The 26,543-nt window shown below is 55.8% G+C and overlaps 1 protein-coding gene across 5 annotated transcripts; it reads right to left on the bottom strand.

Moving 5' to 3' along the window:
• Positions 1 to 25,610, bottom strand: BAHD1 (bromo adjacent homology domain containing 1). 5 transcript variants are annotated; one of them, XM_058541235.1, is made up of 7 exons: positions 25,164 to 25,610; positions 7,445 to 8,882; positions 5,285 to 5,667; positions 4,115 to 4,274; positions 3,643 to 3,719; positions 2,730 to 2,830; positions 1 to 2,275 (listed from the first exon to the last, which is right to left on the bottom strand). In XM_058541235.1, exons 2-7 carry the CDS (start codon positions 8,865 to 8,867, stop codon positions 2,086 to 2,088), a joined length of 2,334 nt encoding a protein of 777 aa, XP_058397218.1. In that variant the 5' UTR covers positions 8,868 to 8,882; positions 25,164 to 25,610; the 3' UTR covers positions 1 to 2,085. The 5 variants fall into 5 exon arrangements, with proteins under 5 accessions (XP_058397218.1, XP_058397216.1, XP_058397217.1 ...); XM_058541233.1 differs by lacking the exon at positions 25,164 to 25,610 and adding an exon at positions 23,669 to 24,175; XM_058541234.1 differs by lacking the exon at positions 25,164 to 25,610 and adding an exon at positions 23,854 to 24,175.
• Between the last annotated feature and the right edge of the window lie 933 nt (positions 25,611 to 26,543).

Below are 26,543 nucleotides of genomic sequence, written 5' to 3'. Positions count from 1 at the left end.
AATGATCCTTTTCTAAATCAATACAATTTCTCAAATTTATTTTTTTTCTTAAAGAAGTACTTCTAATCTCTGTCAAAAGGGAGGTGAAGAAAGGTCCTCCCTCCCTTGTAAACACTGAAATACAGATCTGAGAAACCAGGGTCGACACACACAAAAAGTGCATTTTACAAAATATCAACTAAAATATATTTTACATGAATTATGCTTCCACTGAAATTCTACCAGCTGCATTTTCAGGTTCGAAAAAATAGTTCCACATCTAAGAGATTTCAAAAGCATTTAAGTTCTGGGCAGCAGACCCCACCTCCTGGGAGGAGGGGCCGTGATCTCCTCTCCTGCTGGGTGAGGCTGGGGTCCTTGACAGCAAGGACTCAGCACCTGGGAATGAGCAGGCTCCAAGGCTGGCTCCTCACAGCCCCCACGCCACTCTGCCAACTTCTCTTACTGCTCCGCTCTCCCGGACCGATGATGCCTTCCTCTAAACAGCTTATTCAACACAAGGGAACCCAAGTCCCTTCCCTTTGGGTTTGAGATTGGGCTTCCCACGTGTAAATTTGCCTCTGAAGCCTCTAGGCCTCCCCCAACCCCAGTGACAATCAGGAGCAGCCCGTCTTCTCAGGGACAGCACAGGGCAGGGGGTTGCTGGGAGTGCCCTCAGGATTCGCTTCTACCTCTCCCTCTCCAGCTCCTGTCCTCACCCAGTGCCACCTCCTCAGCCTGTTGGGTCTGTGTCTGCCGCTCCGTAGGGGAGGAGGACCCAGGGCTGCCCTCCTTGGCTTCTGTCCCCAGGTGTGTGCCCTGTGGAAGTGCTCACAAGCAGGTTCCAGTGCCAGGCCCAAGCCATGCTGTGCTCCTCTCCCTCTCCCCACTATGCTCCTCTTTGGTACAAATAGGAAAGAACCAGGCTGCTCCAGTTCCCTCACAGAGAGCCCCAGGGCCAGGGTCTAGTCCTGGCAAGGACAGCAGGGGACTGGGTTGAGCCTCCTAATCTACTCTGGGGAGCAGCATGAGGTGAGAAGAGGGCCCCTGGGCAACAGGGACAAACTGAAAATGCAGGTCCTTAGCTCCTAGAGTGAGTGGCTGCAGCTCAGCAGGTCTGTGGACTGATACAGTGTTGATTCTCGCTGGGATGTAAATTAGTGCAATCTACAAAAGACTAGGGGAAGGGGTGGCAGGGCCAGGGGAGCCACAGCACTCCTTTGGTTTGATTTCAGGTGGTTGTGGCTTGAAGAGTCATGTATGAAGTTCTGCAAGAGGTTTCCTAGAACCTCCAAGTGTAAGGCAAGAGGAAAAGTCTTCAATAAATCAGGTAGCAATTTTCCTTGCCCCCTGCCCCCACCCCCTCTGCCCTCCCAGACATGACAAACCCCATGTTGATTAGTTAACTTCTGGGAAGCCAGACCTGCTGGGCGGCCCTCACCAGGAGGCGGACAGGAAGCTGACTCCCACAAGTGGGCCACACTCAGGACTGTGAGGGCCGGGTAACTTGTCCCAGCACCAGGGGCTACTGCAGGGGCAAAGGAGGAAAGCCAGGGAAAGGCCCCAAGTCCAGGAAGAGAAAGTCAATGCTCTGGGAGCCAGACTCTAGCTCTCTCTGCCTCAAAGGAACGAGCTCGGAGCTGTGCTAGAATCGGGGAGAGCCTGGTCCCAGGCTAACGGGGAAGCAGCGGGTCACAGTGGGTGAGGTAAAGCTGGCTCCCACTCCCCCTCGAAGGGCCTAGGGGAGGCTAAAGAAGGGCCTGTTGGGCCTGGTTCCTGAAGGACCTCCCCTACCCTCCAGGGCCCCATGCCCCTCAGGCTTGGCCCAGCCCCAGGGAAGACTACTTCTTCAGGAGTCTCCGCCCAGGAGACCACAGAGAGGTACCCTGGGCAAAGCTGAGAAGCTCTGAAGCTTTTCTTATACCTGGCTTCCCCTTCCCTCCCATGGGGCCCAGAACCCACAGGGGCCCCTGCCCTCCCCCCGAGAGAACCACAGGCCAGCAACCTCAGGCCCCTGTGGCCCCTTAACCAAGTGCTGTGCTTCAAGCAGTGTCCCCTGCCCCGAGCCCCACTTGCCGTGGGCAGCCCAGCATGGCCTTGAGGAGGCTACTGGGGGTTCTTGAGGATGCGGCCATGGCGGAAGTCATAGACATGGCGGCAAAGAAACACCAGCTCAGGGTCCGTGTCCTCGGGCACTGTGCGGTGTGGCGGGGTGGAGTAGTCTGCAGAGGGGGGCACCAGTGCTGTCTTTCGGCTGGGGAGGCCCTCACCTCGGCGCTTGGCCATGGCACAGAATCTGCAGTGACACACCGTTCGCTGTCTTTACCACGGCCGCCTTTGCAGAAGACCAATTCCTTCCCCACCCTGCCCAGAGAGCTCGGACATCCCCTCCCGCACCTACAAGGGCTGATGATGCCTCCATCCCTGTCTTGGGGGCTGTGCTCTCTCTGCCAACTACCAGTCCATCTTCTCTGTCACTGGGGGATCAATCTGCCAGGGCCTCCCTCCCAACAACCTGCCAATTCTCCGTGACAGTCTCTGAAAGGAGTACTGTAACCCCCTCAACTCTGCCTCAGAGAGGGAACAACTGTTCTTTCTTCTACAAAAATCAGACGGTGGAAACAGGCTGTGAGGAACAAAGTTCTGGGAGGTCAGGCCTAGTGAGATCCTCTTGGGGATCACAGGCGGACCCCAAATAGCTCTGGGGAGCCTGAGGGGAGAGGCCAGCAGAGGCACAGGGCACCACCTACCTGCAGTACTCGGCGAAAGTCAGCACGTAGCACTTCTCCTCGATGCAGGCCACGCTGTTTTGATCCTGATGTCTTGATGCAAAGACTTCATTCTGCAAAGGCTCAAGGGGAGAGAGGAGGAGTTGGTTACCAGGGTTAGAAGAACCCAACTCCAGGAGCACGGCAGACACTAACGCCTCTGCTGGGCCTCCTGACCTGAGAGAACTCCAGCTAGTGCCCAGAAAGCCAAGAGCTTCCCTGGAATTTCAGCCTAACTGCTCCTCGCTTAGCACCCTGAGGCATTCCTCCTAGGTCCCCTCCTACACAGGAGTAGCCAGGTGCCTGCTCCAACCCCTGACTGTCATCAGCCTCCTGACCCCCACCTGCCACCCAGAGATGGAGAGGAGAATGGTGTGCATCTTCTTGTTAGATGAAAAGTCCCAACAAGGGAAACAAAAGTAACAGGGAGCCCAGACCTGGGGTAGAGCGACCACACCCAGACGGCATTACCTCTCCTGGCACCTCTCCTGGCACACGGCTCGGTAGAGCACCTAGGGGTGTCAAGAGAAGTCTTTCCCCCTCCCTCTCATGCCGCAGACAGTATCAAAGGTGGCTAGGTGTGCTGCTCCACTTCCTGCTTCCTGTCGCCAGGAGGACATATCCACTTGCTCCCATTCTGGCACCCCCTGCTATCGAGGGCTCCCTTTCTGCCTCCCTTTAAAGATAAAGGTTACTATTCCCATTGAAACATGAATTGGGGCAGTGTTGGGGAAAGAGGTTAAAACCCAGGCCCTTCCCCAGGTTCTCTGGCATCCAAGGTGACGAGTCTAGGGACTTGACTGCCCATGGCTGCCTCCCCATGCCATGTTCTTAGTGCCACAACTTCTCCCTCTGCCACCCCTGCCCTCTCCACCCCATCTGCCCGGTGGCTCACCTCGTGCATGCTGGGACTGCGGCCTCCCTGTAAGTGCTCTGGTCTGTAATACCACAAGAGGCTCATCATCAGCTCTCCTGGGGGGACAAGAGCAGCAGTCACGGCTTGAACTGGCAACCCCAGAGCTACTTAGACAGGCAGGCAGGCTGGCCACCTGCCCTGGAGGCTCATCCAACTTCAATGCCTAGGCCAATCCTGCAGGCTCCAGCCACCCAAGTCCCCTGCCCCTGGCCTTCAGTGGCCTGGAATGCTGTTAGCATGGAGGAAGAAGGGGGAAAAGGCACTGACAGGTGAGGGAGGGGGACAGGTGCCTCGGCCCTGGTAGCTGGAAAGGTTAATGAGCGGATACAACTTAAGCCACAAGGCCCTTTGCAGCTCTCAGAAGCTGACAGACGCTGGCCGAGTGGAAGGCAGATTCTGTGCCAAGAACACGGGGAGACCAGTGTCAGGTCAAACGCTAGGCAGGGGCTACCTGATTCAGGGTTCTCCCAGAGGGCAGAGATTTTGGCCACATAAGGTGTGGATGTCTTTCGTGGGCCTGACTTGAGGAGGACAGTGTCCCGGACTCGGATCGTCTCTCCGTGCCGCTCCACCGCCTGGTAGCTCTTTCGGATGGCTGGTTCTGGTTCATCCTGAGCAACAAACCAATGACACAAACAGGCTTGTGGGGCCACACTCAGAGTGGGGAGGGAGGGAGGGAGGGAGCAGATGACATCCTCTCTACGCTTTCCTCAGGGCAGTCAAACCACTGAGGATGGGAAACTGCAAAAGCAGTTTGCAGATGGCCCCTGTTCCCTAAGCCTGGCTTTCGGGGGCAGGATGGTAAATCCCCATGGTTGGAGAAAGGATGAGAAAGGGGAACAGGGGTGGGAAAGTGGCCCGAAGCTTCTGGGGCTGCACTGTGCCCACCACACCCCCGACAATCGGCTCTCTCATCCAAGCCCCCTGCACCAGGTAGGTCCCTCAAGCTTCCTAATGGGACAGTCTGGGTTTGACCCTTAAACCACCATGGCAAGTGGCGTCACCTTGGGCAAATTACTCAATCAATTACTGAGCCTCAGTTTCCTCATCTGTGAAATGAGGATAATTATAGGAACGGGGTACATACCTCACAGGGTAGTGGTGAGGATGAAAGCGGATAATGCATGCAAAGTGCTTAGCTCAGTTCTGGCACCTAAGAAGTGCTCAATCAATTTTAGTCGACATTCTTTTCATCATCCCAGATGTTCCTATATCACTAATTTTCTCTGCCTATCCCAATTTCCCCTATACGTACTTATCCAAAAAGCCTCCAGGAAAGTCCTCCATTTTATAATCCAGGATAGAAGGGACCACGTGAGCAGGTATGAGAGGTGAAGACACTTCAGATGGCTTCCCTGAGAGTCAGTGACAGAGATGGCAGCCACCAGCTGTGACTGACTGCATCCTCTGACCTCCCCAAGGCGCATGGTCCAGGATCAGTAGGGGCTGGGGGAGCAGGCTGGGCCAGCATGACTGGGTCCTGGAGTACAAGGGAGCTGGAGCCCCGTGTCACCTCTCAGAGTGGCTAGAGCCAGGGGTTCCTGGGACCCACCTCACTGCAGGTCCTATGTCCCCCACTGCCACCCTCCCTTGTCCCCATCAGATAAGAGCTGGCACTCACCAAGACATAGACGGCCTTCTCACAGGCAGCCCCAACGGGCACCCAGCCGTTAGTGCGGCGGCGGCGGCGGCGGCGTGGGCGTGGGCGCTGGACACGCGGTTGCTTGGGGTGGCTGGGCCTGCGGGCAGCCTTGCTCCTCGCAGTGTGCCTACAGCTGGAGCCCGTGCGCAGACCTGACTTGGAGCCGCTAGGAGGCTTGGCGCTCTGAGGGCAGGCACGGGCTACTGTCTGGGGCTCCGAGGTGGGTGTCTGAAGATGAGGGACAGGCTCTGCTGCAGGTGGCACGCTGGGCACAGGGCATCCCAGGAGGGGGTGGGCAGGTGAGGCAGGGTGGCCGGCTTCCGGAAGAGGAAATTCCAGCTGGCCCAAGGACCTGCAGCCTTCTGGGAAAAGGAGAGAGAGGGTCAGGGCAGGTAAGGACAAGCAGTATCCCCTGGCCCCTCTGCTCTCAGAGCCTGCTCCTGTCTTAATTCTACGTGTGAACCCAAATGCCACTGAGGTGGCAGGTGGGGTCCAGAGCCTTTAAGGTGGATTGTCAGAGTGAATGGCTAAGAGTGTTTCTTGACCTTGGAGATTGGTCCACAGACATCTCCATCTCCCCTTCTAGCCTGAAAGAACGGGAGATAATAAGAAGTGTCTCTAGCTGTGATTTAATCTTCTCTAAGATTTCCACAGTCCTCAGGAGCAGGGAGTTAGACAGCTTGGGATATGAATCCCAGGCCTGCCACTTACTAGCTGTGTGACCTCCAGCAAGTCGCTTTACCTCTCAGTGCCTTGCAATAGAAATAGTTGTGAATATCATATACTGTGTCCTATGTGTTTTTCTTATCAATGTATTATCTCATCCTTACAACAACCCTATGTGGTAGGAACCATCACCCCCATTTTACAATTAAGGAAAGTGAGACACAGAGCAGTTACTGGCTTGTCCCACGGTCACGTAGCTAAGGAAGTAGGGGAGAAGCTTTCACTCCAGGCAGTCTGGCTCCAGACTCTGTGCTCAATTACATGTTATGTGGCCTCCTACATGTAAAGCGCTTAGAACAGTGCCCAGCACGTGGTGCTTACTAATGCCCCAGGGGGGCAGGGGTCTTGGGTCCTACAAGTTAGGTGTCTAGACTTGGAGAGTGGTATGAAAGAGAAGGAAAAGCCCAGAAAGAAGCCTGGTTTCACTTCTCAGAGCTCCAACTCACACCAGAACCTGACACAACCAGTCTGGCCAGAGTCAACTGGTCTATAAAGCTGTTTTATAGACCCCCACAAGAACGGGTGTCGGTGGGGAGAGAGCCCTGGGAAGGCCTGGCCCCTCGCTTCACCAGCAGCAGGGCAGGCTTGCCAGCCAGGATGGCTGTGGTCACTTCATTTCCACCCAGGAGCCAAGGAGGCCTGGAGAGGCATGTGAGGACACTCCTGCCAGTCTGGGGGAAGAGAGATCACTGTAGGGGTATCTCATAAGCTGCAGCATAAGCTTCTCAGGTGTCTGGGTCTTGCCGGGAAGGCAGACACCAAAGCCACAGGGTCCAGCAGCACCCTGTCTGTGCCAGGGTCTCTGCTTGTCTGTCCTCAGAGTGTCCCCACCTCGTCCACCCCTAGCAAGGTGATGCTAAGTTTGGGCACTACTTCTCTTTCAAGGCCTGTATACTATTGCAGCTGGCACCATCGACTGGGCCTGGTACCCACCACCTTACCCATGAATGCTGAACTTGGCCAGCATGAAAAAGATGGTCTGGGCTTCTGGAAAGTAAGGAATTCCAACTTTCCTTGAAGAGGGCAGAAGGGACATGGCAACAACTTGGCAAAATCCCTAACTTCAATATCTAACTTGCTACTCAGAGTCTAAGAATGAGTATCCCAATAGGGAGGGAGGAGAGGCCCTCCCTGTCCCTTCACCCCACCATAATGCCACCTAACTGCCAGGTTAAGAAATCTCCATAGACAGCGGGGACAGAGCAAGGATGCTAAGCACTAAATATGGGCCCCTTTCCTGGGAATGCTCCTAGGCTTGGGGCACAAAACCAGGGGAGTGCTCCCTTCTCAAAGTCCCCTAACTCCCATGCAAGAGCTAGACCCCAAGGAGCCCCACCCCGATCCACAATCCCACCCTCCTAGGACACTGGGGCTCTGAGACTCCTCGTACATCCCACTCCCAGGAAGACTTACCTGCTGCAAAAGGCATTTTGTAGGTGCAGCCGCCACAGGTAGTGCCAATGTGGGTAAGAGACGAGGGCAATATTTCACAGATGCCGTAGCCATTCACTCCAGGGTCCTCACTGGAGCAGTAGCGAGAGCCCCAGGGAGGGTGCTGGAAAGGCGTGCCCACGGGCACTGAGCTTGGGGCCAAGAGGAGCCCCTCGTTAGGTGCAGTCACTGGGGACAGCTTGCCCTCAGGGAGCATGGGACAGAGGGAGTAGCCTCCACATTGCAGCCCGTCTTGGCTGCAATACAGGTAGAAGCTGCCTAGCGCAGTGAGCTCAGGCCGGCCACACAGGCCGCTGTAATCGGCGGGGTTGCCAGGCATTGGCAGGGGGGACAGCTGGGGTGTGGGGAAAGAGGGCTGGTGCAGTTCCTGCTTGGGGGCAGGTGACTCCTCGCCTGGGCGCCCAGGCTCCGGCTTCAGGGCTGCCTGCCCACCCATCAGCAGGGGCAGTTGGGGGGGCAGCCCCAAGGGGCTCCCCAGACCCTTGCTCAAGGGCTGGTAAGGTGGCTGGCTGGATGGCCCACGAAGGGTGGCAGATGGCCATGGCTCCTCGGGGTGTCCTTGCCAGCTGGGTGGCCCTGCAGCCTCCCCAGAGCCAGCCCCCTGCCGGGCCTTGGCATAGTTCTTGCCATTGACCTTGGCCCACTTTGGCCTCGGGGCCTTCAGTGCTGGCGGCTCAGTGGAACGCCCATCAGCTTCTGGGTGGGCACGAGGCAGCCGCAGGGGCAGCTCCCGCTCCTGGCTCAGCTTTAGGAAGGCAGCTGCATTCAGGCTGGCCAGTCTCTTGGGAGCTGGGTCACCATCTCGGCGGGCACCTTCATCCAGTGCTGGCTCTGGGGACAGGTCCCGACTTCCTCCTCCGAGGTCCTCCAGCCGGGGCCGCTTCTTGGAGGACCAGCCCCCAGTGGCCCGGTCACGGTCCCGACCGCGGTGAGGGTCTCCCCCTCGACTACGGCGGGTGCCCGCCAGGCTACTGGTGTCCTCCCGCTCCAGCAGCAGGTTATTGAGGGCCTCGGCATTCAGGGAGGCCAGGCGTCGCTTGCGGGGCTGGGCAAGGCCAGTGTCCTCACTGGATGGGGCCGGGCTGGGGGGCTTGGGCAGGTCAGGGGGCAGCTCATCAGCCTCATCTGCACTCCGTGGACCGGCCACATTCTCTAGGCGGGTCAGTAGCACTTTGCAGGCTTTGGGCTTCTCAGGAACTAATGGGCGCTTACGCAGCGGGTAGTTCTTGCGGCGCCCTGTGAGATGCCCTGGGCTCTCAGGCATGCCTGACTCCACATCCTCCACCCCCTGCTCCATATTACTGTCTTCCATCTGCAGGGGCTCCTGGCGGCCAGTGGGGCCCGAACTCAGCATGGGAAGGGACTTCCTCCGAGTGTGTGTCATGGAGCACCCTCTGATCTGCAGAACAGAAGGCAGGCCATGAGAGAAGGCTGCCCTGGCCTGCCCCGCCTGCTTTCTCCCCAACTGCAGCCCATCCAGCATTCCCCTCTGCACAGTAATTCTGACCTACCCTCACTCCATCTCTAGCCTGGACTGCCCCAGGACCCTGCTTCCAGAGTGGAAAGGTCTAGTGGGCTCAGGCTATTAGCAGCCATGCACGAACTGGCTGCCCCACTCTCGTTTTAGCCAAGGGTCCCTCTTTGAACTAAGCCCTTGGAGAGCCAACAGAGCAATGCGAACCCCCCAGGGTCAGAAGACAGAAGGAGCTGGGGGCAAAGCTCTCTGTTCTCTCTACCTGTTCTCCCACTAAGATACTCCCTGCAGGGCAGGAGGAGGCTCTGAAGACACCAGACCAGGATGGGGACTTGGGTGGTGGGAGCCCATCTATTCCTTCAAAAGCATTACTAACTCTCTCCCCCATCTTGGGGTTTCTGAGATTGGCCACAAGAGGATAAGGAGGTGGACAGTGAGGAGCTGAGATAAAGACCTGCCTGCTGGGCAGTGGAAGAGGCAAAGCCCAGCCTGTGAGGACACCCTGTCTGGCATGTATGGCAGGACAGCCATAACCTGGGTCTTGCTGGAAAAGCCCCTTGAAGGGTAGAGCCATGGTTTTGAGGAGCCCGTGGTCAGGGGAGGTCTCAGCCAGTCCTAGGAGCTAGACCTACCTTGGTTCGATTCCAGGGAAGGGCAGCCCAAACAGTGGCAGTGCCTGGGGAGGGGCTGTCGCTAAGGGCGGGACTAGCATTCCCGGGTAGGAAACCCAGAGACCACACACTAGGCCTGTGGTACAGCTTTAAACCCCCACCAGCCACAAAGAGTTGGGAAAAGAAAGTATCAAAAAGAAAAACTAACTCAGAGGACAAACTGACAAACGGAGGCTGCCTTGTCAGTCCTCAGGTCTCTCTCCTGGTAGGTAAGGTGCCAGACAGCGGGCGGGCAGGGGTGGGGGGTGGGGGGGGAGGAGGGGAGTCGCAGGAAGCCCAGAGCCCCTGAAAGAAAATGCCCATGACCAGGCATCACTCCCTAACTTTGCATGACAAACATTCCCACCACCCCAACATTCCTGGGGCAGCCTGGGCCCCATCCTGAATGAGAGAGGCCAGAGCTGGCTGTGCACTGGAAGCCGGCAGGACCAAGGCAACGAAGAACCGGGGGTGGCGGTGGTGGTGGTCAGAGACTTCTGAGCTCTTTATTCCCTACCTTCTCCCCAACCCAAAGCAAGGTACTGCCAAGTAAGGTGCCCGACAAGGCTCTGGCCTCCTGGGCACCCTGTGACTCCTCCCCACCCAGCAGGACCAGGTTTTCAGCTCAATTTCCCCACTGCTGCTGTTCTTCACACTCACTCTACCCAAGAAGCTGGGAGCAGTCACTACTGGGCTCCCAGGGACTCCTGAGCTCTGCCCAACTAGCTCCTGTGGCTTTGGGCCAGTGGCGGGGGTCACTGGGTACCTTCTCTCCTGAGACTTGCTGCACTAGTTGAGAAACGCTGCTCAGAAAACCAGGCTGAGGGCAGCGTGGGTGCCCCTCGGCCCTGAGAAAGGACTCGGAAAACTGGAAAAGGGAGGCAGTATGCCAGGCGTTGCTCTGGCCACATGCAGGGACCTGCCACTACCCAGAGACCAGGCCCCAGGCAAGACAGAGTCACACACAAGGCAAATGCATTCATTCCTGAAGCACAGACGGGAGAGCTCCTAAAAAATCCCAGGCATCTGCTAGGCTCCCTAAGACTCTTTCCTGCTTCTAATGAGGGTGCCCAGCCACCCGTTTGCTCAGCATGCTTATTAGCAATGCCTCCTCTCACTCGCAAAAGCATCCCAGTTGCTTACAACCCACAGGCCCTTTTCTCAAATGCAGAGCACCCTGTGCCGGAGGTGGCGGGGTGGCAGCAAGGAGAAGCCCATCTGTATTTCCTAGGAAAGCCTCGGCCCACTCTTCCCCACCCCCAAAGGGCCTGGAGACAGAGGACAGTGAACAGACCACAAAGCTGAGAGGGGCCGAAGCCTCTCAACAGGCCCAAGTTACCAGAGGAGTCAGGCCTGGGAATGGCGGGGGCCGAGGCTGAGATCACCTGGGTTGTGGCCTTTAAGGCCACGGACACCAAGTACTGAGGAAGGAGGGGGAGGATGGGAAAGAGCGAGCGAGCACAGGGAGGTGCTTTCTAGCCTGGCGCATGGACTGGGTGCATGGGTGGACAGTACCAGGATTCTGGGACACTTGTCCTCTACTCAGTCTTGTCCTCTCAACACGCAAAAGGTCCCAAGCAGGGAGAGGCTGAGAGGGGAACCTTCCATGTTCAGGAGCCTGTCTTCAGAACCTGGGAATTTGTTCCCTGGAGAGAATCTTGCTCTTTCACCTCCCATTCAGCCCTCCAGTCCCTGAGGATACCCACTGTCCACGGGCCGACCATCTCAGGAAGGCTCTAAATCACAGGGTGCAAGTCACATTTCCAAATCAAGCCTAAGAGCCTCCAGCTAGCCTCCCTTGAATCTGCCAAATCCCCTGTCATCCACTAAAAACACCCAAGGCCACTGAAGGCACACTGAAAACAACAACGGGCTTTCATGTGGTGCCTAAGGCAGCACCGTCACTCATCCTGAGGAGAGGCTGGGGTCTCTGCCGCCTGCCTCACTGCACCCCAATCTGAGGAGAGCAAGTGTGAGTTATGCTTTGAAGCTGGATGGGTGAGAACCTCGGGTGCAGCTTTTCCCTGGGGTGGGGCTCAGTGGAGGGGGGGTTCCAGCCTGCCAGGGCCCCTCCCACCTGCAGGGGGTGGCCCAGCAACTTGGGGAAAGAAGACATGTGGAAAGCAGTAGGCTTAGTTCCCATTCCAGCTCTGCCAATCCTCCTGCTGTCCTGTCCCTCCCACTTGTACACTAGCTCAACCAGGAACTTTCTCTCAGCACTACCCTCCTCCTCTCTGGGAAGCCCTGTCCTCCCAGGCACAAGCAATCCAGACCCCTCGGGAGAAGGTTCCTAGGAGGGCCTCCCCAGGGCATATTATCGCTCACCTAGACCATGTCAAGCAAGCTCTCACTGAAGAAAACCAGTCTGACAGTCCCCAGTTTTGAACAGCAATCGGCCAGCTGCCATGAAGGACAATGGCCGCCTGTTGGGCCTCCAAAGCCAAAGACCCAGAGAACCACAGGCTGAATCCCAAATCACAAGTGTACTCTCAAGACCGGGCCATCTCAGGTCCAGGCACATCAGGGTCTCAAAATCGAGGGGGGAGACCAGGCCCAGCCGAAGTGTCACGGTGGGTCTGGGCCTCAGTGCTGCCCCAAGCCTGCCCAGGGCTGGGGGAAGTCATCTCCACAGAAGCAGAAAGGGAGGGAGAACTTGTCTTTTGCCCTCAAGCTGCAGCACACAGGGAACCACCACTACCACCCAACTCCGCCCCAGCAAGGGCGGAGCACACCCAAGATGTGTGCAAGGGAGGGTCAGAGGCCTGGAGGAGTATGCACTGTGGGCACCACTGTGGCGAAAATGAGGGGGGGCCTGGACACGTAGGTCAAGCCCAGATGTCTCCCACAAGCAGAGGCTGCCCTGGGGCAGGAAGTGGTCTTCAGCCTTGACTGTGGCTCTCCTCTTACTTACCCAGCTCTAGGCCACCCCTCCACCCCCATTCTTAGGGGTTCAGGACCCAGGACTCTGCCACTGTCCTTCCTGAAACCTCTCTGACCCACTGCACTTTAAATTTTGCTTTTCAGGCTTTTTGTTTATCATTAATGGGAGGGGAGTATTCAGGGGGGTCTTAGGTAACGGCAGACCAGGTGGTCACCTGGGTGAGGGCCAGGAAGGGCCCTGACCCAAGCCACCTCCCAATTACACCTAAAGCCACAGTGGCCCTGAGTTAAGCACCGCCCTCCTCCGCAATCTCTCTTGGAATAACCTCCCCCTCCCCCAAAGGAATAACACTTTTTCATGAGCACTGAGTTTCCTGAATCTTCTATGAGAGAAGAAAAGCGGCAAGGGCTCAAAGGCAGGCTCCTGTTCCTTTCAATTCAGTTGATGTTACTTCACGGAAAAACAGAGGTGAAGCTGCTGAAATTCTTATGATAAAGCCAGGTAAAGACGCAGCTGGGATGTCCTGAATCCCCAAGAGCTGGTAAAGTGGAAAGCACCAAGCTCTGAGTCAGGCAGACCTGGATTTAAATGCCAGCTCTGCCCCTCATGAGCAACTTACTTAACTTCTCTGAACTTCAGATTCCTCATCTCAAACAGATGCATCAAAATGAACCTTACTGAAGACTGGTGGTAAGGACGACAGAGTCACTGTGCAGGAGCCCAGCAGGGTAGGAACCAGGCAGGCCAACATCCCTCCCCTCTTCCAGAAGCACAGGCAGAGGAGGGCAGCCTGCCACCCTCAGCCTGGGCCTTTCCCCACAGCAGGAGCCCATAGTAGCTGAGAAACCAGCTTTCACTGTGAGAAATCTGAAAACCCAACCTGCACCTAATTCTGCTCTGCTACTAGTCCACCAAAACACCCAAGTGTCAACCCCAGGGAAAGATGGCGACGCTGCTCCTTTCCCATGCAGTTCCCAGTGTGGGATGAATTGTGGAGAGTTCAGTTTACAACACAGCGAGAGGACAGGGGCAGAAACTGTATCCCAACAGACTCTGAACGACAGCTCCGTGCCTCTGAGAAACATTCAACTTGATGGTGAAAGGCGAGATCCTTAGATGCTAAAGGCCCAGGGGATGGGGTCAGAGGGTGTGAGTTCTGCCTGCTGCCCCACCTGATTGCTGCCTCAGTGCGGGCACCCATGGAGCAGAGTTCTCCGGCAGCATGGAGCTCATGTCCTGGGGCGCTGCCTCTGAAGAGAGAGCAGTGGCCTGGGCCACCGGCCCCACCTCCTGGTGCCCACGCAGCCTCATTTGCTGTGGGCACTTGATGCACTTTGCAGTTAGGCTAGGATCCTACAAACACCTGGGCAGGAAGCACGACGCCCAACCAAAGGGAACTGGCCTGACCTGTCTGGACACAGCCTGTTTCATGGACTGCCCTCCGGTCTGGCGGCCATCTGGGGAGGTGTGCCTGTCCCCTGGAGGCACCAAGCCTATCTATGGGGCCTCTCAGACCACCTGCTTCTCACACTTCACACTGGGGGCTCCCAGGAGCTGAAAGAGGTGCAGGCAAAGTCCACACCCACCCCACATAGGGTTTGATGCACCAGCCAGACCCCACTTTTGGCTACTCCTGTCCACTCTGACCATCTTAGCCCAGACACACAGGCCCAGAGCTGCACGCAAGTGTCCAGAACCTCCACTTACTTCTGGCTCCAGACACAAAGCCAGACATCCCACCTCTTGTAACTGTAAAGAAACACAAATCTCAGAGGGAAGGGAGAAGAGTTTTAACTCAGACTATAAAGTGGACTCCCCATTTTATAGTAGAATCCCAATTAAGAACAGAAATATAGTAACAGTAGAGTTGTTGGAATCCCTTTCCCAATGGAAACTGCCAGTGCCTTAGTCTTTTTTTTTCTTTTTTTTTTTTTGTGAGGAAGATCAGCCCTGAGCTAACATCCATGCCAATCCTCCTCTTTTGCTGAGGAAGACTGGCCCTGAGCTAACATCTATTGCCAATCCTCCTCCTGTTCTTTTTTTCTTCCCTTTTTCTCCCCAAAGGCCCAGTACATAGTTGTATGTCATAGCTGCACATCCTTCTAGTTGCTGTATGTGGGACGCCACCTCAGCATGGCCAGACAAGCGGTGCGTCAGTGCGTGTCTGGATCCGAACCCGGGCCGCCAGTAGCGGAGCACGCGCACTTAACCGCTAAGCCATGGGGCCGGCCACCAGTGCCTTAGTCTTAAGGCCCTTCCTACAGGTAGGGGGCTGAGTGAGATGAGTTACCTCTTGGATCTAGAAGTCGATATATACACATGGACCCCTGAGCTAGGACAGTGGGCAGGGAGCATCGTTAGTCATACCACCGTGCTCTGCTTTAAGAAACTCTAACCTGACGAATCAGAAGGTAATCAAGTGCAATACAAAACTAGTCTTTAGCAGGTTTCTTTAAAGGTACATGTCCCTACTTTAGGTGATCTCTCTTTCCCTAGCTTCTTCCCACTGCACAGCTCCTGTGTGCATGAGGCAGACCTGTATCTGCAGGTGTCAGTCTAGCTAAGTCAGGGCACCCGCTGCTCATTCCCAGGCACCCGGCACCTCTTGTGACCTTTGCTCATTCAGCCAGCATTTGCTGGCCCCTCGCCATGGCTCAACACAGCAGAGGCAAGATCCACATAGAGCTGGAAGCCACTTCGCACTGCTGCTAATCCTAAGTGGGCCTGGTCAATGGTCTGAACTTTTCTGAGCTTTCGTTTCCTTATCTACACAGCAAGGTTGTTATGAGGATCAAGTTAAATAAGAAAGTGTGTCAAGTGCCTAGCAGAGTGCCTGGTATACAAGAGGTGCTCAATATGAGCTCATTCTTTCCCCTTACATGTCAAGTATTAGGCTAAATGCTGAAGAAAAATGCAAAAAAGACTAAGAAATTGGAGCTTGGGCTGGCAGGAAGACAGGACAAGACAGTGTGACAAGGGCTGTGATGGAGAGCTCGGTGGAGAGAGCTCTGGCTCCAAGGCAGCTTCACAGAGGGCACACTGGAGCTAGACTTCAGATCCTTACTGAGAGCTGACTTCACACCAGGTGTACTGAGGGAAGAAAAGCCCCGAAGGGAGTGGTGGGCTGCACTCAGAGAAATTCACTTCACAAACATTTGGATGCAGGAACAGGCAACAGACAAAAGCTGAAGTCTTGAGGCAGGAGATAAACGCAACTTTTCCCACACTCACCCCTTCTGGCTCCACGCAGGATTACTCCAGGCTGGGGGACAAGGGAGCTCGGGGCTAAGGCTCCCTTGGACCCTCTCAGCCAGGCTCCACAGTGCTCAGGCTGAGCCAGAAGCAAATCTACTCCTGGAGCAGGACCCATTTGCTCTGGGTAGTTAACAGCACAGGAGACATAAAACAGGAATAGGGACAGGGGCACCCCAAATCTCAGCACCAAGGCCTCAGCAAAACCAGGAGAAAAGCTTGTGCTACAAATGCATCATTCTTCAAATACACAACAGCTCACCAGCCTGCTCTGGGCACTTGCCCAGGAATGGCAAAGGGTATGTATTGTGTTGTTCAACCACCAGGACACTCCAGGAACCAACAACTCAGATCTCTAAGATGGCCTGCCAAGACTGAGGTGCTATCTTTCGTCCTGAACAGAAGAGACTGGCCAGCCAGGTCAAGATGGAAGCTCTGCCCTTGGCCTCCCCAGCAGAGCGCTAACCTCCTGAATGAGCCAGCCATGAGGAACGAGACCCAAGACCAGGCCTTCCCAACACTGCGCCAGCAGGAGCAGAACTGCAAGGTAGACCCTACTAGAGTTGTGGGCACCCAACCTGCATATCTGACACCTAACTGATTAACTGACTAGTGCCACCCCTCCATGAGGATGCAAGGTCTATGGGGACAGGTGGGCTCTCCCTTCCTTATCACTAAATCCCATCCACAGGGCTTAATAAGAGCTTGCTGAATGAATAAAGATCTGGCTGCCCACCATCCCACCCCACCCCATTTAACATTTCTACCCTAGACTGACAGCACCACTTGGAGCCCTGGACAAGAAACTGTGACCCCACACTCTCACCCATCCCGGGAGTCCACCCTGCCTCTTCAATGTAATCCAAGTTCAAGAGGGCTACTTCAGGAAATCTCCCATATTTACATAGCACAATTCTCTTTCACTACCATCCTCTTTCTTCTCTCTCCCCCAACTTGCCCAGCTATCTCAGGAAAATACTCCTCTCATTCTACTCCTTCCTCCAAACCATTAAGTGAGCAAGGGTGGTTCTTCTATCAAGACAAAGAATGTCACATATATTAAATAGGTGAACTCTGTAGAGGAGAACCAGAGTTAGCATTATCAGTCCCCAAATCCCCTAAGTGTGTAGGGTCAGGAATGCTTGATTCACCACAGAGGTTTCTAGTCTAACAGGATGGCTAATGTTTGTCAAGCACTCACTATGTGCCCGGCACCACTCGAAGCACATTACGTTCACTCTCATTTATCCTCACAACCACCCCACGCAGTAGCTGTTATCTCATCCAAATGAGGAGAAAACAGAGGAACAGAGAGGTAACAGCCACTCCATTGCCCACACTCCCGCACCATCCAGGGTTGAGGCCGGGCGTCTGGCGTCAGTCCCAAAGCCCACACCCCTACGCCAACACAGGACAGCTGCTGGGTCACAGACCCACGTTAGGGATACACTTGCACATTCAATTTTATTTTTCAGTGTTGTTTTAATTATTGGCATTAACACATTATTAGTTTTTCCTGATTTTCACCACAAAGGAATTGAAGACGTACGCCAATTAAATGGCGTCTGTGGGCTGCCCAGGGAACATACACATAATTTTACAAAGTGTTTCCACAGAAAATCTGCTTAAAGTTCCCAATTAACTCTTACATGCACTTTGGAAACAAACCCATTTTATATCCTAGAAAGGCATAAGGGGTTCAAAGACATATTGTCTTGGTTTTACAGTAAATCCAGAAAAGAAGTCTATGGATTGCCCCGACGCATCTTACCACATCTCTCGAATCAGATGAAATCTCCTTCCTCCAGCCCGACCTGCAATGACTACTGAAATTTGGTCATCACACACCAAACAGCCATCTTAATATTCGAAACATTATCAACTGCCCTTTGGCTACCTCTCTTTGGGCCGAATAGGACCAAGTCCTTTTGATTTTCTCTTAAGATCATTTCTTACAGTCATTTCGTCCATTTTAGAATTCTTTTCTACATTCTGTTCAAACTGTGTGAACCCCACCAGGCATACAGCAGGGGACATCCCTCACATCTGAGGAGGGCCTGCCAACCCTGACTATAATGGAAATGTGACTCCACCTTTCCTTCTGGCATACTTGTCAAGATATCCTGGCATCAACCAGCACCCTAATACCTTTCTTATGATTTCTACAAAGATCCTCTAAAAACTAATAATTCACCTCTAAACCACCTGGCCAGATGAGAATGTGACTAATAAACTGAATTTTCCCCAAACATTTTAGACAGGTAGCTGGGGTTGGAGCAGGACCTAAATGTGGGCCACCGCTCTCCTCTGCAGGCAGGAAGCTGAAACAGCTGCAGCCAAGAAGGGTAGGGGACCCAACAGGCACTGGAGATGACACAGACATAGGAGCAGTCAATACTACTCCAGGTGAGATCCTGGGGTCACAAAAGGCAAACACATCACGTCCCATCCCCTTAACCAAGGACAGGGAGTCAAGGTACCTCGCTCCCCTAAATTCACTAGAAAAGAAACTGATGGAGAAAAAAGGACATCAACCCCAAGATCTTGCCTGGCATTGATCCTGTTAACTAAGAAGAGTCACCTGTCATTTTTTCATTCAGGTAACTTGGTCATGGTGCCTTGGAAAAAAGTTCCCATTTCAAATCTCAGAGATGTTGAAAGACAAACCCATTCTTTTATTCCTGGTGGATTGGGCCTGCAGAGGATCTCAAGGACAATGTTTTTTATTTTTCTTGTGTGGGATGCTGAGTCAGGTGAATAACCAACCATCCTTGCAGGTGTTTCCCACTGGGAAAAATGGAATCTGGATGAAAATCCTTCCCAGGACACAACACAGAGTCCTGGATGTGACTTCGCCCTGAGGCCTGCTCATCAAACCCACAGTCCTCTGGTCCCCAGCTTCCAGACCAAGTAGCCTAGGGCAGGGCATCTACCCCTTCACGGAACCCCAGGGCCGGCTGGTGCTCAGCAGCGCTGCAAAGCCAGCTCAGTGGGGCCGAGGGCGCTTGTCGGGCCCTCTGGCTCTGAGCAGCCGGTCTGCAGCCTCGCGGCCACCGCTGCTCTTCCTCCTCCTCCCTGTTAGCTGGTTTACTGCTCATTAGTGGCGGTACCAGGAGGTGGGCAGGAAAAACATAAAGGAGCTGAAATTCAAACCAGTCCATTTTACTCCAGTTAGGTGCCTCCCATAAAACCAGGCAGGATTTCATCATCCAGGACCTCCGTGTCCCCTGTCCTGCGGAGGTCGAAGCAGCCCACAGGGTGAGGAGCTGCAGGATCCCAGGATTCCAGGCATGAGGAGTCTATGCTTCCAATCACCGCGAGCTCTTCTCTATGGTCTGTTATTTTCTGTCTTTTCAGGGTTAACAGGCACTTCTAGCCATGAGCTGGCCCACCAAGTCAAGGCCAGGGACCCGCAGAACAGGAGAGCTGGCGCTGCCCTCAGTATAGAAGCATACTCTCGTTGTCCCTCCAAAGTCCCCAGCACAATGGCAAGTTCACAAAGGAAGTGAGTCTTGCCAGACTGTGCTAGCAAATTCCCATAAATACTTGGGCCGGGGTAGTACTGCTTATGTAAAATGCTTCCCCATTGAGAGATGCTGCTTTATTTACATTCTTCACAACCCATTCATAAAAAGGAGGCCCTTTAATGTTGGGGCTGTTCCTATAATGCTCCATAAACCCAGCAGCTTCGGCTGGCAGCCTTAGTTCAACACAGGCTACTTCTCAACTCCAGAGACTTTTTTCCCTTAAGATTTTTTTCCTTCTCTTTAATGACTCACCTTGCGACAGGGCGCTGAGGCCAGATGTTGCCGGAGCAAGGCCAAGAGGAATAAGAACAGATAGAATGAAAACACACAAGTCCTCCTGAAGGCTGGGACAGAGAGGCGGCGAAGAATGAAAACAAATAAATTAAAAATCCCCATAGAACTCCAATGTGAAGTATGTATGTTGGGAGGTTGAATTCTTTCCAGGTTTACTGAAACTTCCTTTATGGGATGTCAAAATCCTTCCCAACTTATATCTCTGCACACCAGAGAAGGTGTGGAAAGGATTTTTTTTTTTTTAACCCAAAAGGAAAAGATAGAAGAGGGCTCTTTCTGGTTTTTGATTTTCATTGCGGATGAATAAAAAAACAGTAATTTTCTCTGCTTTTTCATAGAAGTGTGTCCAGGGGCTGCTGGATCCAAGAAGGGCACAATTTGCTCAGGGTAAAGAAACTCGGGCACACCTCCGAAAGAGAGGAAGGACTGTGTTCTAGGACACACAGCAAAAAACAGCCTGGGCAGCTGACAGAGCCCAGGAGATGCGTTCTGAGGTAGCCTGTCTCCTGCTAGAGCAGAAGCAAGGAGGACAGAAGTAGTAGGGATTTTTTTTTTAATTGACAGGGAGCGGTCTGCATTGCCATGGCAACTGTGAGGGGTGGCCTTCCCGCTTGGAAGGGAAATGCTAGTCCATTAATCATCAAACTGGGGCACAAAAGGGAGGTTTGGGGGAAAGGGGATGGATGCAGAATTTATTTTTTCACCATCTAGACTCAAACCAGTCACCAGTCCTCTCTCCCATTTCCCTCATGGTCCAGGGCTGATGGTAAACAAAAACGCAAGTTCCGAGAAAGCCGGGATCATAGCTTTCCTTTCTGACGGGTCCAGTGTGGGGCTGATCGTGCCTCCCATGTCAGCGATGCCCCTATAAACACCTCTTCCAACACTAGTCCCAAAAGTCCCGTCCACAGGCAAGACCCAGCAATCCTTTTCTTTTCTGTTCTCAGAACCGTGTTTTCTCCCTCATTTACACCCAGGATTGAGAAGAGATAAAACATATGGATTCATTTAACATGGACAACAAGGAAAATTGCATAAGAGCAGCAAAGCCGGGTGAAGAGAATGGCCTGCTAGGGTAGGAGCAAAACAGGATTACAGCCCTTTTCCAATTCATGTCTATAGGGTATCATGTGAGCAATCCACAGGACAGACTCTTCACCAGCCAGAATATCACAAACAACACTAAATTTCATTTGTCCCCCATGCTAAAGCACCCGAAACATGCTCTATCTATATGCCATTGACAGAAAAGGTTGGAAACCACCAAGGACTCCATACTGAGCATTTCTGGGGGAAGCAGAAGGGAATGTTTCCCCTCTGTTCCCACCCAACCAAGCAGCCAACTGCATTTATTCATTCAACAAAAACAATGTGCACTGCACTATACCAGAAATCCTGGAATAGTCTTTCTCTCACACACACACAGACACACACACACACAAAGCTTTAACACTCATACTGTCCCTGTACTTAAGAAACTTCCAACCTACAAAACCACTCAAAAACACACCATGTTATAAATTCTAGTGTCACAGTCGCAGAGGCAAGCATTATTGGCCTGGTGTCCTAAGTGACAGTGAGATGAAGGATGAGGAGGTTCAGGCGGGAGGAGAGGAAGGCAAGGGGCTCCTCATTGGGGACAACTGGGGAAAGCAGCAGAAGCAAAGACGCAGGGAGACAAATGTGCATGGCACAGCTAAGGGAGAGCCTCAGGGGACACTGTCTAGGGTCAGACTGCAGGAAAAGGGGAGCCACTGCAAGTCTGTGGATAGGGGAGTGACACCGGGGGAGGAGTGCTTTAGGAAGAATGATCTAGCAGCTGTGTACAGACTGGATCAGAAGGACCAGAGGAAGCCGGAGGGAAAGAAAGGCCATGACAACAACACAGGGCTGACATGGGGACAGCAGAGCAACAGAAAGAAAGAAAAGGAGGGAGACATAAAAAAGAAAGAAGCTCTTCACTGGCTAAAGTCTCCAGAGCAAATCCTCCCAGACATCTCTTTGACTGACTTGAGTCTCCTGCCCGGTAAGAGCTTGTCAAAGAGAAAAATGTTTTGGCAATTCCCCTTCATATATTCCAGCGGCCAGACCAGGTCACCCCCTTCTGATTGCCACCAAAAGAAATCACGTACTGTGTAGCCCCAGAGAAGGCATGAAGGCCTTGAGATTCTTCACCATTCTCTGGATCTTAGACATACAATTAAATTCTCTCAGAACAAACTTCAGTCTCCTGCAAGAGGTAATACCTCCCTTTCCCACAAGGCTCAACTCCACCCAGCCTAGGGTCTAGACCCTCCTGGGGAGGGGATAGAGGGTGGCCATGAATTAACTCCGTGTCTGTACTAAGCAAGGCTGATAGGCAGCTTTCCCAGGGCAGGGTTAGAGCCAACCACAGCTGGGAGCACCTAGTAACCAACACCTATGTGGGGTGGGATTCGAACTCAGATTCTAGCAAAAGACCACATTCTGAACAGCCTGAGCCTCCCTGTCTTTGTGGTCTCCCAACTTTTCCATTAAGTATGAGGTCACATTAAGGGGCACGGTACCTCTAAGTGGGTTTTTACAAATGGGAAAACAGCAACCAGTTTAGAGCTGGTCACTGGTGGGGTTAGAGGCACTCATAGCTTAAGCCAGTGCTTTCCAAGTGCCCTCCAGCAGGCCAAGGACAGTGGCGTCCCTCCAGGACATGTGGTGCCTCTAGGGCACTTTTCTCCTTTTTTCAGAAAACACAGAGGTGGAGAGACTGGGGAGGCAAGTCTCAAGCCGCACAAAGGAAAAAGGACTGGAAACCTTTTTTATTTAGTCATTAAATGCCTGCCTGCATTTATAAACTCAGCTTCTCATTTCCCTATGTGGGTATCTCCTTTGGCTAAAGAAAAGTGCTGAAGGCACTTGTGGACGCATTGCCGTAGCACATCTGGGGTTGTCTCCTAGTCCCCAATCCAACTGGTGTCCTGCCCTCTTAACACTGTTGACATGTCGACTAGGAGATGTCCTACGTGGGATTAAACCCCTGCCCGTGGGCAGCCTCTGCTTGCTGAAACCCCTCATTCCTGGCTGACTCCAGAGTGGCTCACTGCACTGTCGTCTCGGTGACTCCAGCAACCCGATCACCACCGGCCAGGCCCAGCGTGTGCACACCCCCACCTCTGCCCCTCTGCCCTGGCCAGGTCGACCCCTCTCTTCCCAGAACCGCGAGGCGATCCGCGGCTGGAGCGGTGAGCCAGTGCCGCAGCTCCTCCCGGCGGGCGCCCCGGCCCCCGCAATCCCCGGGGCAGAGTCCGGTCCTGTCGCCCGCCCCTCGGGGTGGGTGGCTCGGACCCGCTCCCCTCCCCGACGCCACCACCTGCGCCCGCTCCGGCGCCGCCTTTGTCCGGCGCTTCACCGCCGAGCGGGCCCCTCGGGCCCGACCTGACCCGGCACCCCGCCCCGGAGGAGAGGCGGCGAGGCGGGCTGGGCAGGACCAGGCCGGGCCGCGAGCACAGGGTCCCGCTGTCACTTGGAGGCGGTCTGACAACTTCGATCCCCCCGCCCCACCTCGGACTCGCTCGCCGCTCCGCACGGTCCCCGCCGGGCCTCCCGCGGCCCACACTCGCTACTCGAACCGGTTCCCTTCCGTCTTCGGCGCCTCCCTTCCTCCCCGCCCGATCAGGTCCGGTCTACACTACCCCCCGCCCCGGCGCGGTCCCCATCCTCTGCCCCCCATCCAGTAATAACCGGCCAGCTCCCAGCGCGGGAGGGCGCCCCCCACCCTGAGCGGGCGATCCCGCGGCGCCGCCCCCGGCCGCGGCCTCTTGCCTCGGGGACCGCGAAGGGGGAGGGGGCGCAACGGGGGGGGCCGGGGCCTCGCCGCCCGCGCACTCGGAGGCGAGCCGGCTCCGCCGCGGCGAGGAAACGACCGGCGTCCTCCCGCCCTCCGCGGCCCGGGACGCCCGCGCCGCCGCCTCCCGGCCGAGCTGCCACCCTGCGGCCGCCACCCACCCCGCCCCCGGCCTGCGAAGCGAGCGGCCCCGGGGGGCTGTCACCTCGAGGCGCGCTGCGCTCCCCGATGGCGGGACCGTGGCGCCGGACCCGGGGGAGGGACGCGCCGCGAGCGGGCGGCCGCACCTGCTTCGCGTCGTCCGTCCGTCCGTCCCTTCCCGGGCTGGCGGGGGCGGCGACGCGGCGCGCTCGGTGGGGCGCGCTGACGGGCGGCCGGTCCTCTCCCCTTCGCTTGTCTGCCTCGCTGGCTTGCTCGCTCCCTCTCGCCTGCTCGCCTCTTCCCCCCTCCTCGACCCCGGCCCCTAGCTCACCGGGACGGCGGCGCGGACGGCGCAGCTCTGGGCGCCCGCAGGCCCCAGCCGGGCTGGAATCCGGCGGCTGGAACCCCCCGGGGGCGCTCAATTCCCGGGCTCCACGCTGCTGCGTCAGCGCCTCCTCCTGGGGGCCGGGGCCGGGCGGGCGGAGCGGGGGCCGCGGCCGGGCGGGGCCGTCGGGGGGGCGGGCGCGCCTGGCCCGGGCGGGCGGACGGCGGGGGCCGGACGGGCGGGGCAGGCAGCCGGACGGGCGGGCGGCGGGGGCCGGGCTCCGGGATCCGCTACGCCGCTCGCGGTTCCCCCACAAACTCCCCGAGAGCGGAGCCTCCACCGCCCTCCTTCCTGCTTCCTCGTCCACAGCCAATCAGCGGCGCGCCCCTCGGCCAGCTCCACCAATCAGCCGCCCCGCCCTGCGCTGGCCTCGCCAGCCAATCCGGCCCTTGGCTCCCCCTCCCGATCTCCGACCAATCAGAATCGTGGGTCGGTCGTCCCAACGCAGGGGGCAGCACGAGGCGGCCGGGGGAGGCGGTGCGGGGAGTGGTGGGGCCTGGGGGGAGGGGTACGGTGCCAAGGGTGGTGGTGGGGGTTGGTTTTCTTTGCCGGCTTCTTGGATTTTTCTCTTCGTCTACCGAGCCTGAGCCGGTATCCCATGGTGACCTGACCCTGGAGCCCCAATCCCCCAGCTGCTACCCCCCCCCTGGAAATCTTATCTCGCCCCCGCCCTGGCCGTCACCCCTCTACATCCCTCTTCTCCCTTCTCTTCCCCACCACCCACTGGAGAAAATTGCAGGCCGAGGAACACTCCACCCTCGCCAGCGGCTGCTGCCCCCAGGGCACAGCTTCGGAAAGACTAGCCGAAAATCAAGCGAGGACAACCCCCCTTTCCTGCAGAAAGGGCCCCAGACTCCAGCGAAAGGGCCCCGACTGCTGAGAAGCCCCTCCCGCCCTTGCCTCATCTTTCCGACTTCCCTGCCTGCCACGTCTCCTTTCCTTTCAAGCAAGGTCGGTCCTGGCTCGGTAACCCCTCACCCGCATCTCTTTTTCCTCTTTCTCCCCTTCACCTACCGCCCCCTACTCCAGCTCCTAATTCACCCTTCCCAGAAGCAGAGTGTGGAACCCTCATCCATTTCCAGCTGACAGCAGAGCCTGGTCTGTGAGTCCTTGACACCCACACACCCTCTTCCACTACCGCGGGGAACATCAGAGCTCTTTGGGGGAGGGGAGAGGGGGCGGGCAGCCTGACAGCCCCGGCTGGACTCCCTCCCTCGCGTCCCCAAGCGAGGATGGGACCAAGCGTGGACACTTACCTGACTTCCCCCTAGTCACCGAATGCTGTGGCTCCGTCTCACACCCACAGACGTGCCTTTCCAAGCCTGAGCACGCTCGCGGGGTCAGCAGGGTGGGTGGGCACAGCAGGCTGAGGTCACACGGAGGTGTGGGAGGTCCCTCTGAGGTGTGGGAAGGGGCTGTGTCTTGGGCACCTTGTGTTGCCAGACCCGGCATAGGGCTTCTCTTCGGTAAGCACTGGCTGTGCACGTAGTAGGTTCTTGAGAAATGCTGAGTCCAGCCCAGAACAAAGCCTCATTCCCAATTCAGGCGGGGGAGGGGTGCTTTGGGAGGTAAAAGGAGCAGCAGCGACGAGGGTAGTGTCAAGTCACCAGAGCGCTGGGAGCAGCCTAGGGAGGGGCTGGGCCGAGCTAAGCCTTGGTGGAGAGAAGCACCCCCAGAGAGAAGCACCCCCGAGTGCTGGGGCTGCCTGGGTACTAGAGGAGAAACCCAGCCTTGGAGTGTGGCTGAGGGGCTCCTGCTGCACCACACACGCTGCCTAGCCCTTCCTAGACCTGAGACTCCAGCACTCAGGAAGGCAGCCTTTAAGACAACAGCGCTGCTAGCCCCCATGGCTGGGAAATAAAACTCTAAAAGACCGTTCCCCATCTGCCACTAGAGCTGTCAAGGGGGCCCAGACAGTCTTAGCTGTGTGGGGGACACATTTAAAGGAGGGGGCCACCCAGTAGGGGAAGTGTATGAATAGAAGCTAAAAGCTAAGACTGTGGCTTAGAAACTTCTCAAAGGACCAAGTTCTCCTAGGACAAGTGCCCCTTACTTCTCCCACCTCCCACCCTTAGGGAAAGCAAAATCCCCAAATCTATACAAGTAGGACACTAAAAGATTTCTCCCCTCCCTGAGCCTCCCAGGACAAAGATTCCTAGCAGTACCCCACCACCACCAGGCCAGCCCTACCTTCCCCCTCACGAAATGCTCTCTCTCCCTGTCCCATTCTGTCACATGGGCTCATGTCCCCCACCCCTCATCAGAGCCTGGTGATAGAGGGTAACAGCAGCAGGCACCACTGGAGCTGAGCCATACCATCCTGGCAGCCTGGAGCCAAGGCAGAAGAGGGGACAGGCTCCTGTCAGCAGCCCAGCCTGTGCTGACCTTGGCTTCATGCCCATGAATGGGCAGGGATTGAGGCCAAAAGGGTCAGAAGAGAAATGTACCTAGTCGCAGGGAAGGAGACCCAAGTGGCAGGAAGCCCGTGCTAGGCCTAGGAAGTGGTTGCAGGGTGAGGCTGGAGGGCTGCACTTTTCCCCAGCATTCAGGAGTGAAGATCTAGTGGCCCTGGGATGGGGTAGGGGGAAGAGCTGTCTTTATTTGGGGCCCTGGTGGGAGGGAAAAAGGCAACACTG

This window comes from Diceros bicornis, chromosome 5 (assembly GCF_020826845.1).
Source record: "Diceros bicornis minor isolate mBicDic1 chromosome 5, mDicBic1.mat.cur, whole genome shotgun sequence".
Classification (NCBI taxonomy): domain Eukaryota; kingdom Metazoa; phylum Chordata; class Mammalia; order Perissodactyla; family Rhinocerotidae; genus Diceros; species Diceros bicornis.
The sequence above is the reverse complement of the archived record's forward strand: the minus strand, read 5'-3'. Positions and strand labels throughout refer to the sequence as shown.

What these genes read in the sequence shown, in the direction of transcription:
- BAHD1 (XM_058541229.1), bottom strand. Translation starts at nt 19,663, where the DNA reads ATGGGGATTTTTAATTTATTTGTTTTCATTCTTCGCCGCCTCTCTGTC. An exon ending in CAAAATGCCTTTTGCAGCAG is followed by an intron (nt 5,668 to 7,444) that starts GTAAGTCTTCCT and finishes TCCTTTTCCCAG; the next exon opens with AAGGCTGCAGGTCCTTGGGC. An exon ending in AGAAGGCCGTCTATGTCTTG is followed by an intron (nt 4,275 to 5,284) that starts GTGAGTGCCAGC and finishes TTTGTTGCTCAG; the next exon opens with GATGAACCAGAACCAGCCAT.